Source organism: Seriola lalandi, unplaced genomic scaffold, assembly GCF_002814215.2.
Source record: "Seriola lalandi dorsalis isolate HSWRI2012SDOR001 ecotype SW California unplaced genomic scaffold, Sedor1 jcf7180002054472, whole genome shotgun sequence".
NCBI lineage: Eukaryota > Metazoa > Chordata > Actinopteri > Carangiformes > Carangidae > Seriola > Seriola lalandi.
In genome coordinates this window covers 232,219-249,695 of record NW_019525025.1, presented here as the reverse complement: position 1 = coordinate 249,695, position 17,477 = coordinate 232,219, and the positions used below count along the sequence as shown (strand labels likewise).

General features: G+C 43.7%; 3 protein-coding genes across 5 annotated transcripts; all 3 read left to right on the top strand.

Annotated features, from left to right (window-relative positions):
* Positions 1 to 796: 796 nt before the first annotated feature.
* bop1 (BOP1 ribosomal biogenesis factor) lies at positions 797 to 8,599 on the top strand. Its single transcript, XM_023411899.2, has 16 exons — positions 797 to 954; positions 2,047 to 2,271; positions 2,389 to 2,511; positions 2,775 to 2,929; positions 3,029 to 3,146; positions 3,481 to 3,582; positions 3,699 to 3,911; positions 4,023 to 4,184; positions 4,321 to 4,401; positions 4,672 to 4,741; positions 6,361 to 6,493; positions 7,122 to 7,305; positions 7,382 to 7,673; positions 7,812 to 7,896; positions 8,064 to 8,171; positions 8,264 to 8,599. Exons 1-16 carry the CDS (start codon positions 838 to 840, stop codon positions 8,415 to 8,417), a joined length of 2,322 nt encoding a protein of 773 aa, XP_023267667.1. The 5' UTR covers positions 797 to 837; the 3' UTR covers positions 8,418 to 8,599.
* Positions 8,600 to 9,282: 683 nt separating this feature from the next.
* ntaq1 (N-terminal glutamine amidase 1) lies at positions 9,283 to 11,936 on the top strand. Of its 3 annotated transcripts, none has more exons than XM_023411902.2 (6): positions 9,283 to 9,362; positions 10,041 to 10,140; positions 10,429 to 10,479; positions 10,594 to 10,742; positions 10,863 to 10,987; positions 11,081 to 11,936. In XM_023411902.2, exons 1-6 carry the CDS (start codon positions 9,301 to 9,303, stop codon positions 11,227 to 11,229), a joined length of 636 nt encoding a protein of 211 aa, XP_023267670.1. In that variant the 5' UTR covers positions 9,283 to 9,300; the 3' UTR covers positions 11,230 to 11,936. The 3 variants fall into 3 exon arrangements, with proteins under 3 accessions (XP_023267670.1, XP_087031634.1, XP_087031635.1); XM_087175508.1 differs by having other exon boundaries at positions 10,429 to 10,494; XM_087175509.1 differs by lacking the exon at positions 10,429 to 10,479.
* A 576-nt stretch (positions 11,937 to 12,512) lies between these two features.
* LOC111659087 (coiled-coil domain-containing protein 127-like) lies at positions 12,513 to 17,387 on the top strand. Its single transcript, XM_087175510.1, has 4 exons — positions 12,513 to 12,569; positions 12,703 to 12,785; positions 13,887 to 13,993; positions 15,427 to 17,387. Exons 3-4 carry the CDS (start codon positions 13,894 to 13,896, stop codon positions 15,813 to 15,815), a joined length of 489 nt encoding a protein of 162 aa, XP_087031636.1. The 5' UTR covers positions 12,513 to 12,569; positions 12,703 to 12,785; positions 13,887 to 13,893; the 3' UTR covers positions 15,816 to 17,387.
* The last annotated feature ends 90 nt before the right edge of the window (positions 17,388 to 17,477 follow it).

The window sequence follows — 17,477 nt, the reverse complement described above, 5'->3', positions numbered from 1 at the left end:
CACAACTGATGTTTAACTACTCACAATTTCTAATAAAAAAAACAATAACTCCAAAATAATGTTCAATAGTTTTTGATGCTGTTTCATCTGATCCATGTGATTTAGGAATGGTGACCTCTGTCAGTGTCAACCCCTGAGCACATTCAATCTCAATTAGGTAAACTCTGTTTTTCTTTTAATAGATGTATGAACTCCAGAATAAGGGTATTGTCTCAAGACAATTTGGTTTTGTACTACTCTAGCAAAATATTAGTCATTTTGTTAGTAATATTGACAGGAACAAAGTTTGGAGTTAAATGGTGACACAGATGTAAACTGCTCTTTGTGTGAGCTACATCCTGAAACCTAAGGATTTTATAGCTGACAGCTTTTCCCAGATTTCTCTTTACTATAGAAATATTATATTTGGTTGCTATAACGATGAACAAGATCATGCATTTCTTCTTCTGTTTAGTTTAACAGCCACTCGCTCCTTCTGTTTTACGTGGGTGGAAGAATTTCAGAAGGATCCACAGGAACAGGTGGAGATTCACAAACTGTATGAAAAACTGTAAATTATAGGATTAGTAAACTAGAGGAACGCATGGATTTGCTGACACAGATCACTCTGTATTTATTTGGGAATTGTGTTTCACTGGAAACGTAACTTGACATTTGTTTGTGAATACTCTTGAGACTGTTCAACCCCAGGCTTCCTGCAGTCATCGACAGTTCACGTTGAACAAGTCAAAGTCGAAAACGAACGCAGCTAAATGTAATGACCAGAAGATGGCGCCAACAGTAAACTCCTCTGCTGTGACGCGTTACCTTTGACCCCCGGGGCTCCCACGTGGGTCAATGGAGGGGAGCAGCGGAAACATGCGGAGTAGCGAACAGAGAGAAGACATGAAGAAAGTCCGTGAGAAAACAGCAAAGAAGAGAAGTAAAGAGAAGGAGGACGAGGATCAGGACCAGGTGAGAAACAAACAGACGGGACGAGGTCTGGGCTTAGTGGGTAAAGTGGGGGAACTGGTGAAGAGCTGGCGGTAAGCTGTTAGCATGCTAACGAGAGGAAGGTACACCAAAACACGCTGCTGTTACCAGTCAGAGAGAAAATAATAAAAAAATATAGAGTAACTGACGGTGTGCATGTTCAGAGAGCTCAGCCGAACTGAAGAGGAGACCAGACCAAGTCCAGCTGACTTAACCAGAACCTGAACCCAGTTTCTAAAGGGATCAGCAGAAGCCGAGGGGAGAAAGATGATCAGATTCTAAGTGGAGTTCTGAAAAGAAAACAGGACAGCATCCATCAGGTCGACTGTCCTGGAATAAACAGCCTAATCATACCTAAAGCCAGATCATGTTATTTCGGGTTCATTAGTATTATTCACTAAAAACACAATAGGCAATACAGTGAACATTTAACTGCTAGTTAATGTTCAGTGCGCAGACGGACAGAGACGCACGCCCAGCTCCATTCAGAATCTTTCCATTTTATGATGTTCTGCTCTTCCTCAGACCATATATTTTTCAGACCAAATACACGAAGAACAGACACTGACTCTGGTATCAGCTGCATAATTACGGTGATAAATCTTCGTATCGTGAATGGAGTTTTGTTGCAGTGCGATCATGAATCTTAAGGAAAATACATTTTGGTGTTAGCTAAAGCTAGCTACTGTTGTACTGGAATCAACAGTGCTATTAGCTTTGTACCACCAAACATACTAATAATGATATTGTAGCATTGGTTGTTAGCATATTAGCTGTTTACTTACTTTACTGTAAATTAAAGTTATTTGTTTATGTTTGTTGTTACTGTCAGTCTCCCCCCTGTAAACACTAATTTAATTTAAAAAAATCTATTTTCATCCTTTAAATACAGTTATGTTGGAGGTGATGTCACATATCACATTTAAAATATTTTTTTAATGCTGATATAAAAGAGGTTTCTGAGCTTCTGAAAGACTGTGTGTTTCAGAAATGCTCTGCTACAATCAGCAGGTTTTGAAATGATACTGGTGTGGTTTTTGGTCATTTAAGTCTAAGTCTCTGTTTATTCTTCAGATCTTCAACTTCAACCACAAACCTGCTGAGGAAGATGAGGAGAATGAAGATCTGTCAGACAGTGAGGACAGCGTCTACTCAGGACTGGAGGATTCTGGGAGTGACAGTGAGGATGATGAAGATGAAGAGGAGGGATCAGAAGATGATGATGATGAGGAAGAGGAGGAGGATAATGATGATGTTGTTGTTGTTGATGTGAAGACGGAGTCAGAGCAGATTCAACAGGTAGAGTTTAACCTGTCAGCTTGACAGATAAGCCGGTTGTGACTCACCTGTGAAAAAGCTGCTGCTGTTATCAGTGTTCTCCTGGAGAAAATCACCTGTTGTCTCTTGTACCTGTAGACAGAGGAGCAGACGGAGAAGAAGAAAAAGAAGAAGAAGAAGGAAGGAGTGACAAAAGGAGTGACAGAAGGGGAAGAAGAACAGAAGGAAGACGAGTATGAACATGATTCTTCAGACGAGGAGGTGAGGCCGGTTTGTGTTTTAAATCACAGAACCTGTGTGTTGTTCAGGTTCCTCTGGGTTCAGAATCAGGGACTTTGTTCTGTTGGATTTTGTGATATTTTTCAGGGTTCTCCCTAATCATTTGCTCTGTTGGGGTCTCTAACTTTCTCCTGGGTTCTCGACTCTTCTCTCTTTACTGTTTACCAATCCTCTGTTATTTTCTCTGACACTTTCTAGAGACATTAGCTCTGTTGTTCTGTCCTGATGTTTTTGTGGTTCTGCAGGACATCAGGAACACTGTGGGAAACATCCCCATGGAGTGGTACAGAGATTTCCCACACATTGGCTACGACCTGGATGGGAAAAAGATCTACAAACCAATTAGGAACAAGGATGAACTCGATGACTTCCTGGACAAAATGGAGAACCCAGAATACTGGTGAGCCTGCTAGCATGATGCTAGGTCCCCTATTGTTTTAAAAACGGAGTGGTAATAATGCTAACAAGCTGTTCTCAGCTAACAGCGGTCTGTTTTCAGGAGAACGGTCCACGACAAGCAGACAGGAAGTGACATCGTCCTCTCAGACGAACAAGTGGAGCTGGTGAATCGTCTGCAGAGAGGACAGTTTGGGGATGTCAACTTCAACGAGTACCAGGTACGCTTATGTTACTCAGGTGAGACTCTGCCCCTTAGCCTGTGGATGTCTTTAAACATGTTTGTGTGTTTTCTGTCAAAGTAAACCTTTATTAACCTGTCTCTGCTGGACAGGATGGACACATCCGGACACCTGTTGTCCCATAACAAACTTTTAAATGTTACATCATCAGACACAGCGAAGCTGAAGCTTTATTTGGTTAAATATGATGCATGGATTCTTGTTTTTAGCCTCACATCAAAACATGGCTGATAATGACCTTTGATCCACTTCCCTCCTTTCACCTCTATCTGCTCCTCTTCTCCCTCCTTCACTTCCCCCTCTTCCTCCTCAGCCCTCAGTTGAGTTCTTCAGTAAAGACGTGATGCTTCATCCAGTCACTAACAGACCTGCAGACAAACGCAGTTTCATCCCCTCACTAATCGAGAAGGAGAAGGTAAACACACAAACACACTGCAGCTCCTTCACTGTGAAAGTCTACAGATTCTCCACCTGTCTGTCTCTCCCTCTCTCACCTGTCTGTCTGTCTCTCCCTCTCTCACCTGTGTGCAGGTGTCTAAACTGGTCCATGCAATAAAGATGGGTTGGATCAAACCCCGGCGGGTGGAGGAGGACAGTAGGGGGCATTACTATGACCTCTGGGCCAGTGAGGATTCCTCTATTCTAGCCAAACACAGGATGCACCTGCCTGCCCCCAAAACCCCTCTACCTGGTCATCAGGAGTCCTACAACCCCCCACCTGAGTATCTGCTCACAGACGAGGAGGTACCTCACCCGCTGAAGAGTTGAACTTACCTGGTTATAGAATAGATAGAACTATGAATCATCCCATCTTTCTCTTTCTCCATCTGCCTCCACCTGTATTGCTTTCTGCAGCGAGCTCTGTGGGAGCAGCAGGATCCGTCAGACAGGAAGTTGCCTTATGTTCCCATGAAGTTCTCCAGTCTCCGTCAGGTTCCTGCGTTTCCTCGTTTCATCCACGAGAGGTTTGAGCGCTGCCTCGACCTGTACCTGTGTCCTCGACAGAGGAAGATGAGGGTAACTACCGTCAGGTCTTTTTTCTGAGCAGCAGGTGTCGCTGGAGTCTGAAAAAACCTGAGAGAAAATTGATACAGTAACAGCTAATCGGAGCATCTGACTGTGGAGATGATCAATAATGTCTTTGTGTCTGCAGGTGAATGTGAATCCAGAGGATTTGATCCCAAAACTTCCAAAACCCAAAGACCTGCAGCCGTTTCCTACAACACAATCTCTGGTTTGTTTTTAATTCTTCTGTGGTGGTTTAAATGTGGAGATAACTTATTTTGTCTCTCCTGAGGACGCACACACACACACACACACACACACACACCCCCACACACCTCCACACTGCTGACCACCTAATTGAACCACTCACCTGTCCTCACAAACCAGGAATGTCCTCAGTGTGATGGTTTAATACTGAAATTGGTCTTCACTAATATAGATGTACACACACACTGCCAGCAGACTGGTGTTTACCTGTGTTACCTGTGTCTGTGTTCAGGTGTACCGGGGTCACAGTGGTCTGGTCCGGTCCATCAGTGTGTCTCCATCAGGACAGTGGCTCGCTTCAGGTAACTCATCTATCACTACATGTTCCACCTGTTTGGCAACCTGCTGCTGGTTGTTTAGAGGGATGCCCTCGGGTTGCTATAGTAACAGTGATGATATTCTCCTTACTCTCTGTTGAACTTCTTTGTTTTACTTGATCCATCACTGAGGTTTAAACAACTCCATCCCTGTGAGAACTGTGCTCCTCCACAAAAAAAACTAAAAGGTCCTCCTTGGTCTTAAGTAGGACATCTTTCTGATGAACATCTGTCCAGCTTCATGGATGTGGCAGCTGGGCGGTCCAAACAGGTTGCCTCTCAGGGCACAGTTCTGTGGGACCCCTCCACCTGCCCACGGCTTTCTTCCTTCTCGACACTGAACCATCAGTTGTCCTGTGCCATGATGGTGGCCCATGGTCCCAAGAGACACTCAGACGGCCTGCCTCTTTAGTAGCTGTATGACCCGGTCTTATGACATTCTGGTCCTTCCAGCTGATCCTCCTACGGTAGATGCCCCCGCGGACGCGTTACCAACTGACATGTGGCTTTAATCAGGAATCTGGTCGGCCCAACAATCATGGGTTCCACTCTTCTCCTCCAGTCACAGGATGCTGAAGGAGGCTGTGATCAGATGGTCTGGCCAGCTGGACGCTCAGAAGGTCCATGTAGTAACACGCATCATCACCTCCTCCACTGCATTAATTACTGGAGATTCCTTAACCAGAAAGGTCCACTGTGTGCCTGGATCCCCTGACACCTGGATCTACTGTCCTCATTTCTGACCTGTATTAAGAAAAATAATAGTTCATATGAGAAATGTGGAAATGCCATGACCCTTCAGGAATCTGAGCTCACCAGAAACGAAGATCACAGACCTGTTCATCTCTACGAGCAGAGCCAGGTGGAAAATACACGACTGCTTTGTTCACTACACGCAAAGATCTGATGATCAGCTGAATCAAAAAATGAAGAAAAACACCAACTGTTTATTTCAATAATCTCATCACCACAAACAAAAACAGTCCCAGGTTATTTTCTTATTTTCTATTTTCTTATCTCTAATCAGCCACCTGCTTGTCCCACCTTCAGCTGAGGATTGTGAACATTTTTTTATCCTTTTTTTGTGGATACAATCAAAAGAATTAAACTGTCTGTTGTGCCCCTCAGCTTCCCCAGTCCCAGTCTTGTCCTCGTACACCAGTTCTCTCCCATCTCCCTCAGTGATTTGATTGACACTGTTTCCCACACTCCTGTCCCTTTGACATGGTGCCTCCCAAATTAATTAAGAGGCAGTTAGTGTTTCTGGACCATCTCTGTTCACTATTATCAACCAGTCCCTCTCATCAGGCAGCATACCTGAATCCTTCAAGGTTGTTTATGCTCCCCTTCAGGCACCTGATCCATTTGGTTGTGTCTTTTATCTTTACTATGCTGGTGATGCACAAGTCTTATCTATTACATCTGGTGACTGGTGTCTGGTCCAGATCAGCATCTGAAGTTTGATAAAGATGTTAAGACATTCATTTAGTCCTATTACTGTCACATGAGGAAAACATACACCCTGGACCAGAACTACAGCATATGTGATGATGGCTCTGTGTATATAACTCTATACTGTGTGTACTTGTACTGTGTGTATCCAGGTAGTGATGATGGCTCTGTGAGGTTCTGGGAGGTGTGTTCGTCTCGCTGTATAAAGACAGTCCAGGTGGGCGGAGCTGTGAAGAACGTCGCTTGGAACCCAAACCCATCTGTCTGTCTATTGGCTGTTGCCCTGTAAGGACCCATCTACCTGTCTGCCTGTCCGTTAATTTACATGTCCACCTTGGTTACAGTTGGTCCCCATGTTGGACTGAGCTCAAGGAGGATGTCCAGGTTCTGCTGTAAAACCCTCTCTGTGTGTGGGGGGGCATGAGAACCAGGTCATCAGCAAACATCAGACCTTTGACCTCTGAGTCCAGCAGAGTTAAACAAGGAACTGAGGATGTTTTCAGTTGTTCTGCTTTTATTTATTAATTTGTAAAATTTGATTTATAAAAAATGTATGATGATATTAATATCTTAATATCTATTAATGAATGTGAGGCTGTGATTGAGAGGAAGTGGCTGAAGGATCAGTTCAGTCTACCTGGACAGGCTGAAATATTTTGGGGTCTTAGTAGGACATGAACAGTTTTAGAATGTTTTAGAAAAGGTCGAAGGTCGTTGTGATAAAGTGGCTTCTACTTTAACGTTATACAGAGGTTGTGTGGTTATTATTAACCTGTGGGGGGCGCTGTGCTCTGTAGGAGAGGATCAACTCATTTGCAGGCCAGTGCCGATGTGAATCTGGACAAGTGTAAAACAAAGTGTAGTTTTGTACACAACAACAAATAAAGGTCTGTTCAAATTCTCTGTGTTTCAGGGACTCGGTGGTCTTGATCCTGTCTCCCTCTCTGGCAGACAGACAGGTCGTCTCGTCATCAGAGCGACTCCTCTCTGGTGAGCAGGAGACAGAGCCAACAGAAGGGGCAGGGCCTGTCATATGGAGTGAGACTGAGGGGGAGGAGCTAAACCAGGGGATCCGCCTCAAAATACAACATCCCAAAGTGAGAAAACACTGATTGATTGTAGATTCCTGATGAATGTTTGGGCAGAACTAACTGATCAGTATTGATCCCTCAGGCCGTACACCAGGTCGTGTGGCACGCTAAAGGAGACTACCTGGCATCGGTGATGCCGGATCACTCAAGCCACCTGCAGGTTTTCATCCATCAGGTGAGCCGGAGACGGAGCCAGAATCCATTCAGGAAGAACAAAGGTCTGGTTCAGTGCGTATCCTTTCACCCCGTCCGGCCCTACTTCTTTGTGGCCACACAGCGCTCTGTCCGGATCTACAACCTGGTCAAACAGGAAATGACCAAAAAACTACAGGCCAACTCCAAGTGGATCTCCAGCATGGCCGTCCACCCTGGGGGTAACCACATCCACCAAATTCACCACCACACTGGCTTCATTGTGACACCCACTTTCTTACACAATATGGTTTGTCAGTATGTGACATCACTGCTAAGGGGCTGAGCCGCTGTCTCACCTGTCTCTCTTCTGTCTGAAGGTGATCATGTGATCTGTGGGAGTTACGACTGCAGGCTGAGCTGGTTTGACCTCGACCTCTCAACCAAGCCATACAAGGTGTTGCGGTATGTATCTGTCCATCAAACTCACAGCTGTTCTCGTGAATGAATCGTCATGTCACAGTTTTGGACATAAATGTACTGATGTGTTAGTATTGATTAGGTTGTGATTGCTCCTACTATGAGTTGTAATATTAATCTTATTGATGATATTGATCACTGCCTGTCTGCAGACACCATAAGAAGGCAGTGAGGGGCGTGGCCTATCATAGAGTTTACCCACTCTTTGCTTCAGCGTCTGATGATGGATCGGTGATCGTCTGTCACGGGACTGTTTATAAGTAATACACGCATTCATACGTACATTCATAAACACATAAATACACAGAGACACACAGATAAACACTAACCCCACCCACCTCCTCCTCTCCAGTGACCTGCTGCAGAACCCGTTGATTGTCCCAGTGAAGGTCCTCAGAGGTCATGTGAGTACTCATGACCTCGGTGTTCTAGATGTCACCTTTCACCCCACACAGCCCTGGATCTTCTCCTCTGGAGCCGACGCCACCATCCGCCTCTTCACATAGCAAACTGCCCGGCAACCCCTACAGCAACCAACCAGTCGGCGAGTCGGTGATGTGGTTGCTAGGATACAGGCTGTTGGAGAAACTATGCTGTTTGACTGTTTTCATCTTTAACCTAAAAACTGTTTTTTTTTGGGGGGGTTTTTTTCTTTGTTTTTAATTAAACTCAAACTTTCTGACCTGTTTATTTACCTGTTATTGTTTGTTATTCACACTCACACCTATGGGCAATTTAGAGTTAGTTAACTTAACCTGTTACATTACGCTACGAGTACTGAAAAAATTGCACCAGACTAATTGGAGGGATGGGGCGTGCACCAGGGAAAAACCCACAACATTTTGGTGCTGATCCAGTTAAAGGGGTGGATATTGCAGTTTTTTTTATCACCTTCCTTAACAATATGAGATAGAACATTTTTCAACACTGTCAGAACATTGTCAATTTATCAGGAAATAATGTTTGGATCTTGATGTCTGATATTTTTGGTGTTGATCTACGTGTGTACAGTTTGGTGCAGATAATAATCTGGACCTGGGGGAAGAGAATAGTAATAGTAAATGTACATATGGCGGCAGCTGCAGCTTTGAGGAATGATTACATCAGTATCTCATTAAACATGAAGCTAATACAGTGAGTGTTTATGACACAACAATGAGACAATTCATTAAGCAATGAAGCTGCTGACGTCATCATTTCACACAACAGGTAATAAATCATACAGGTGTGTTGTGTGACTGAAGAAATAAAAATCGTGTAGGATTGATTGGTCTTGGCGGAGGAAACCAATTAAAACAAGTTTCTCTGCTCACGCTTTTAATTACCGTGCTAACTGGATGTAACGTCATACATTTACTTCCGGCGGAGCGTTTTCAGTGTAGCACCAAGATGAAGAGCGAAGACAGAATCATACCGTCCCGCGAAAGCTGCGTTTACACCAGCTGTTACTGGTAAATCGGCTGATACTACAAGTTATACTCTGTGATGCTACAAGTTATACTGTAAATATTTACTACATATATTGTGACACTGCAAAAAATCAGAAGCTTGTTCTAGTTCATTGATACTATCGAACAGCTTTTTGTCAGTTGTGTTTTCACATTATAACAGCAGCAGTTTAATCATCAGCATATCCAGAGGCGATCAGCTGTTTCTGTTGATAATTGGAGACACCAACAGATCAATAATCGCTCTGCAGACACACTGCAGTTTTCTGAAATAGTCACCATTTAATTTTCTGTTGATCAATTAATGATTGAAGTCTGCTGAGGACTGATGAGAAAATGTTTGCAATTGAATTCGATCAGCTTCTTATTGATCAGGTCAGTCCTATACTGATCTTTATTTAGACAGAACTCTTACATGCTGATACAGAAAACCAGGTTCTGTTCAGGCGAGACGGCTGAGTGGTCTTGGACATCATCAACCTTGGGGCAAGTCTGTTAGGACAGTTACTTGATGTAACCTGTGTTCTACCTGCTGACAGATAGATCCTCGTTCTCCATTCTAGGAGAAATCAAACATGTAATTTATAGAACGTTCTAACACCTGATTGGCTGTTGAGTGTGTTGATCAGTTGGGGTCTGCTCATTGCAATGAGATCCTGTTGTTTGTTCTTGTTTTCACAGTGAGGAAAATGTTTGGAAACTCTGTGAGTTTGTCAGACAGGAGAGAACTGTACCACTGGAACAACTGTTTGTGATTTTCATCTCTAATAAAAACAGAATGGTGAGAACACACAGTAGAACATGAAGCTACGTGCCAAGTTCGACAGAATGTCCAAAATATCCGTCAAAATCTGTAACGTTCTATAAAACATCTGTCATGTTCTTTAAACATCTGCCAGGTTATAAAAAGTTTTTCTCTGAAACATCTATAAGGTTCTATAAAACATCTGTGAAGTTCTGTAAGGTTCCTTAAAACATCTGCACGATTCTACAACATTCTTTGAAACATCTATGAGGATTTATAAAACATCTGTCCGGCTCTCTGAAATATCTGTCTGTACTCCATCAGGTTCCTCTGTGGAAACAGAAGTCTGGACATGGAGACCGGCCAGTGATCTGGGTCTGTGATGTCACTGTGTGTTTGATAATATTAGTGATGTCACAGACAGTTCATCGAATAGTAACAGTAATGATGTCATTGTGACATCACTAATGACATCATGGTGTGTTTCAGGACTACCACGTGATCCTGCTGCAGGTGGGTCTTCAGTCGGACTCTCTGGTTTATGATCTGGACTCTGAGCTGTCGTTTCCCTGCAGCCTGAAACTATACGCCGCCCAGGCCTTCCGTTCAGACCGCAACATCAGACCCGAGTACCACAGGTGACACACCTGAACACCATACATGACACACCTGTATACCACAGCTAACACAGCTGAACACAACAGCCAACACACCTGACCACCACAGCTAACACATTGTACCTTTCTCTCCACTAACAGGAAGTTGCGTGTTGTACCTGCTGACAGTTTCCTGTTGAACTTTGCGTCTGACCGATCTCACATGAAGACTTCTGATGGATCCTGGAGGATGCCCCCCCCACCCTACCCGCCCATACACACCACAGGTCACATGACACCTCCTGTAACCTCAGCATGTCTGATGATGTATACCATATGACCTCATGATGACATCATGCTGTGATGCATTCCCTCCTCAGAGAGTCACATGAACCTGGATGACTTCATCAGTATGGACCCTGCTGTTGGCTGGGGGACGGTCTTCAGTCTGGACCACTTCCTGCAGAGCTATGCCGGAAACTCTTCATCATCATCATCATCATCATCATCATCATCGTTGACCTCATAGCTGTCATCTCAGACAGACTGCAGCAGACACACCTGTTTCAGATTTGTAAAAGAGTCAACGTTACAAACACGCATGGACATAAAAACTTTGAAGTAGACATTACCTACGACTCCCATGGTGCATTTCTACGAAGCATAATATGAGCTTCAGCTCTCTGTTTAAAGCTGTTTATCAGTTTATCAGAGCACTGGACAGCAAAAGCCATGGAGGCTCATGGGTAATGTAGTATTTAAAGTGTTAATCCTGCAGGTCAGAACATTAAGCAGGATGATGGTTCCATTATCAGGAGAGTCCTGAGGTTCTATGTTCTCTAACATTCAGCAGATCCCCAAACTTCCCCCGTCTATTTAAGCATGCGTTTACCTGCACAGTTCTCACCTGGTTACTGCACCAGAAGCTTGTTTCTTACAGACTTGAACTGTGGTTGTGACAGTGACAGCAGCAGCAGTGTCTCTGTGTTCGATAAGGTTCTACCAACCTGATTCTAATGTTCTGACAAAGACTTTTGTTGTTCTTACTACAGAACAAGTGATCTGTTTTAACAGCCACATGAGACTCTCCTATGTCCCTTAGACTTCTACAGACGACATGAGAAAAGCAGTGTTTCTCATCATTGTGCAGAAGTATATTTGTACTTTGTTCTTCTTCTACTTTACATTTACCTGAGAGCTGCAGGCACTCAAATAAAATGGCTGATCAGTTTCTAAGATATGATGTATTCTTACAGAAGGTCCTGCATACACACAGGTGTTACCAGGTACTGTGTCTGACTACACCTGTTCAGGTGGGAGTGAGGATCTGCTGGCTTACATTAGCATATCAGTTCATCTTTTGGGACCCTTGGCTCTCTATCATTTAACTGTTCTGTACAACATCTACTTTAGATATTTTATGTATGTTTTTACTGTATTTTTATAGCAGTATTTCTATTTTACTTAACTGTAAAATTGTTAAAATACACATACACACAAGCGCTTCAATGAACAGACCACAGGGTCAGTAAAGTTTGATTCAGAGCCTAAGTTGAGTGACAGATGTTTTTAAATGAACCAATCAAACCTCCGTCTGCCTCCTGGTGATAGTGTATCTGTAGTTTTTATGTTCGACCTGTGAAGGCGCTGTGAGTTCACCCTGATGTTCTCACACTGACCAGGCCCACTGATCGATCAAAGGTTAATGATCAGTGATTGCTCACAGAGGAGCCCGGTCAGGATCCAGTTCAGACTGTAGTTGGAACCGGTTCAGACTGACAGACAGGAAACAGACCGGAAGAATAACGGGAACGTTTATTTGAAGTTTCGGTTTGGTACACACTTGGTTTACAGTCAGAGAAGAGTCATGTGAGCGATTAAAACCGTTTGATTTGTTCAAGCTTTATGACACGCCGCAACAGTGTGGCTAATGACCTTTAACCTTTGGCCACCAAATTCTAATCTGTTCATCTTTAATTGAATGTTTGTGTCAAATCTTTAGAAATTCTCTGCAGGTTTCCGTGTGATTAAGTGTCACGAGGCCAGGACGAACGACCACAGCAGTCAACTTCAGTGTGACATCAGGTGCGTTCAACATAGCGCTGATTTAACGTGGTGCATGCTGGGTAGGAATTTTGTCCAACTTTAGCTGCGTTTGACGTCGGCTGCGGTCTCTTTTCCTAACCACTTCTCAACGGAAAACGTCACGACGTCAGAAGAAGAAGGAAGTGAAGGAGAGTTCATAAGGACTTAGGAAAGAATCGGCACTTGCACAAGGATTTTCAAGTAGAGAACGTTGAGATATTAAAATAATAATTGAATAAAAATGAGGAACTGAGCTAGGGATCAGAATGAATTATATTCAGACACAAGTTTGTCTGACAGTTTTCTGACATTGGCGCTCTGACCATTTTATACATTTGTTAAATACAGAAAATATATTTTTAGTGCATCCCACAATGGGGGGTGATTAGTGAAACGGCATTTATGTATGTAGTATTTTGTTACGATGACGTAAAGTCAGACACAGTCTACTTCCTGTAGCATCACTGAATTTAGTTTGCCCAAGTCACAGCAGCAGGTTGTTCACAGCTCACTGCAGTGTTACCTTCAGACTGTTGTAAAACCGGTTCACCCAGACACCTGTTGTTCACTTCAGTCTGTTCACACCTGACATTATAGGTTCAGGTGTGTGAGGGTGAAGTTCACACAGTGAACACCTGCTGCTCCTCGTCCTTGTCTACCTCTGACAGCTCAGTTTCTATGTGTGGACACCAACAGCAGAAAGCGGTAAAACACTTTAGTTTGTTATTGTAACAGAAGTCATGTTCAGGTCATATTTTATCCTGTAGATTTCTTGTCTTTTCATCCTCCTGTAACGTGGTGATCCTGTCTTTTTATTCTCAGATGTGACAGCTGTGAGCTCACTGACGCTACAGGAAGTAAACTGTGAGATTTGGCTTCAGTCTTTTTAAACTCCACCCTGCAATCAGCAGCTCAATCAGGTCAGAGTTATAACACTGTTATGATAATGTTCCAATATTCAAAACTGGTGCTGTGATGCCTTTTACTGCAGCAGCAATTTGTCAGAGGGACTTTGACTTGTAGTGTTGATTCTTTCACTGAAGGAACAGGTCAGAGAACCTCCTCCACTGGTAATAAACTCACTCCTCTGTGTTTCTGCAGGACAAACATGAACAACCTCAACACTGAGGAAGATGGAGATGACGTCAGAGGAGGAGGCGGACGAGGATGGTGGACATTCTCCCTCGCGACAGGTGTAGCTGCTCTCTGTAAGTGAAACCCAGCAGCTCTCAGGACTTTGTCTTCATTCCTTACCTGCTCAGATTGATGCTGACTTTAAAGGCCAAGAGTAAAACCAGTGTAAACCTTGCGGGTGTGCTGCCTGACGGCCCATCTTTACCTACAGATTATTTACTGTGGAAGAAGCTGTGCCATCAATATATCGTATAAATAATTGTATTATCAAAGAGCAAGTTTGTGACCCAGGTTCTTACTAAAATCAAAAGTGTTGAAACGATTATAAAAACAGTTCAGAGCGTTAACCAGCTCAGTATCTGACCTGAAGCCGTCTACAGTGACTCGTCTGCTGCTCTGTGGATTCTGGAGGCCTGCTACAGTAATCATGCCAGACCAGCTGACCCAGGATTATTTGTAGCCATCTTGTCCTCTATATCAGATTTATACTTCTGTTTTTCTTTTCAGATTTGCATTTTCAGCTCTGTGGTGGCTGTATGCAAATCAGAGCCTCCACCCTGTTTAAAAACAAGTATCTTCCTCTGTGTGCTGGTCTGAACAGATCGTGTCACCCATGGTTTAATGTTAGGGTCAATCTTAACTTGCTGACAGGGAATTATCATGTCCCTACAGACAGGACACCACCACAGGACTCTTTAAACATGTCCCAGTCATAGCGGTCAAAACTCTCCTGCCAGCATAGCACAGATTCTTCTGTCTCTGTGCTTTGTCTCTCCTTCAAACCGACTTATATCTGGGCAGTAAAATGCACACAGTGATGATCCACAGAACCAAGCGGAGGCAGTGGGAGTGCTTTATAAGCATCTTTAACTGACCTATACCAAAGATCTGATGTCTTATCCTGCCTGGTTGGGGACATGTTGATAAAAGTTTGAAAGTGTCTTTGGTTAAATGGTTAAAATCCGCCAGTATGAAGTTTGGTGCTCCAAGTGAAACTGACTGCAGTTGCTGCACTACATCAAATATTGTGCTGGAGGCCTTGGGGTGGATGTACACAATATACAAAAACGTTAAAATACCATCAGAAATTCAACATCTGGAGTACAAAATGGTTCTCAGTCACATAGCTGAGTATCATTTGTCAAGATATAAGCAAATCCCACCATCTTGAGTTTTCCCCCTCATCTCAGGCTTTTGATCCAGATGGAGTGGTGCTCAAACAAGTATTAACACAGTAAAACAAGTATGAAAACACCGACACTAGGACGCTAGACTCTCACTGACAGTCGCCGCATGGACAAGTGCCCAACCAAAGGGGGTTTACCTTTGGCATTGGACTGGATTTCACTGAACCTGTGGATTGTAGTTCTTATAAAGAAACTGACCTGTCTGCTTCCTGTTCTGTCTCATAGTGTGGAGGCTGTAACAATATAAAATCATTGACTCTAAATAGGGACCAGATGTGGGTTCTCATTCTCTTGGGTTTCTCCTGTTCTCTCTCTAATAGTGTGGAAGATCTACCAGTCGAAGAAGAAGGAGGTGGAGGAGCTGGAGGTGACGGTCAGGATTTATCGCGACTACATCAAGCAGGATCAGCAGGAGAAGCTGACAGAGGTGGAGAACCTGCTGGTGGAACGACAGCATGTGTTCTGCAGTTACAGAAAGCTGTATTCAAAACGTCAACAGCTGGAAGAACAGATCCTGCAGAAAGCATCAGCATTAGAAAGTCTGATTCCTGACATGAGTAAAACTGTGAAGAGGATCTTCACTGAAGATTGCCACTGTGGTTCCTCTCTGACCTACATCTGGACCAGAGACAAGAGGAAGAATGGGCGGTTGATGTGGGAGGAGATGAAGAACTGGAGGAGCATGTTGGAGAACAATGGAAGGTCCTGAGGTAAATATTTAACCTGTGTTCCCAGTTCTGTGTTCTCCAGAGATAGATGAGGACATTGATATCATCCTTACCTGAAACCTCTTCATGAAACCCTCATAACACCTTTTTCAACCAACCCTGGAACTCCCTCAAAACCTCCTGGAACCCTGTGAATCACACTCAGCTCTGCTCAGTGATCCCAAGAACCTCCTAAAGGATCCATAGAGCCTCCTTAACAACACAAGGAACCTGTCACTGGCACAAAGAACTCCCCTTAAAGAAACATAGTAGTCCCTCAACTCCCTTACAACTTCTCAGTGATCTTTAGGAGTCCTGGAACCTCTTCAAGGACTCACAAATCCTCCTCAAGGCCCCCTAGAACCACCTCAAAGACTCCCCTCTCAAGGACTCTTCAAACCTTTTCAAGGACTTATGAAGTCTCCTAAAGGATGAAACTTCATCAAAGACAGCTGTAACCTCATCAGTGACAGGAGACAGAGTTGTTGGGAAACTTATTACAGTCATTTCCTCTTTATCCAGATGTCAGGTCAGATGTTTCGTGTACATCACTGGACACACGACATGGAAACACTTGAAATCAGAATCAGGGCTGTAAAGGTCAGATGCCCTGTTCACACCTAACACCTAACATGTGTCTTCAGTGATCCGATCACAGGTGGTCAGCTCTAAGTACGTCAGTTCCCTTGTGATCAGATCTCACTTCCTCGCTTTATATGCAAATAAACAAGTATGTGTTGATGTTTTTAACCAATCTGCCAGACTGGTCCGTCGTCAATCTGTGTGTGTGAGAGAGAGAGAGAGAGAGAGAGAGAGAGAGAGAGAGAGAGAGAGAGAGAGAGAGAGAGAGAGCAGATGTTAATACCAGGTCTGAACAGGGCCTCCAGATGTGGTCAGATCAGGTAGAAACACATCTTTAGGACCAGTTCTTATTCTGCTGCATTTGGACCATTTGCGATGGTGGTGGGGGGAGGAAGGGTCGACTTAACCGCAGCAGATGGTGTGTGTGAGTAGTTGGGAGGGTAGTGGGGGTTTTGTGGGAAGTGGGGTGTTGGAACAATAGGACAGCTGAACACTGAAACGACAGATGTGCATATTGTTGTGAAAACATCACATGAATGGTTCACATGTTCAATTCACACATCTGAACATGTCCTGGGTCACACATGGATGTCTGGAAGTCATCAGCTTCCCCTCACATATTACTCATTGAAAAACTTGTGTTCAGTGTGGTCACAGTCCGTCTCCGACCACATCCAGAGGTGGTTTGGTCAATTGCATCACAATTCATTCTCAGTGCATTTAGGGTGCACTTACACCTGTACCTTCACATGGTCATGTGCTATAACCCAACTGCAATCTAATCACCAAAAACAGATTTTATTGGGGGGGGGGGGTTAACAGGGTGTCACATGACTCAGAACACTGTGGCTTCTGTTATCAGTGTGCTAGGCGAAAATATTGTACTGTTTTACAAATATAAAAAGAACAGAGAACATACCTTGTGTTTGTAATGGTTAAAAAACAACACTTCTGAGCTGAGTTACAATTCAAATAAAGATTTTACACAAACAGGTGTTGACGTCTTCTGGATCATGTTGGTGTAATGTTTGATCTGTGCTGTGAAAATCAATCTGTAAATCTGTGAGAACACGAAAAGATTA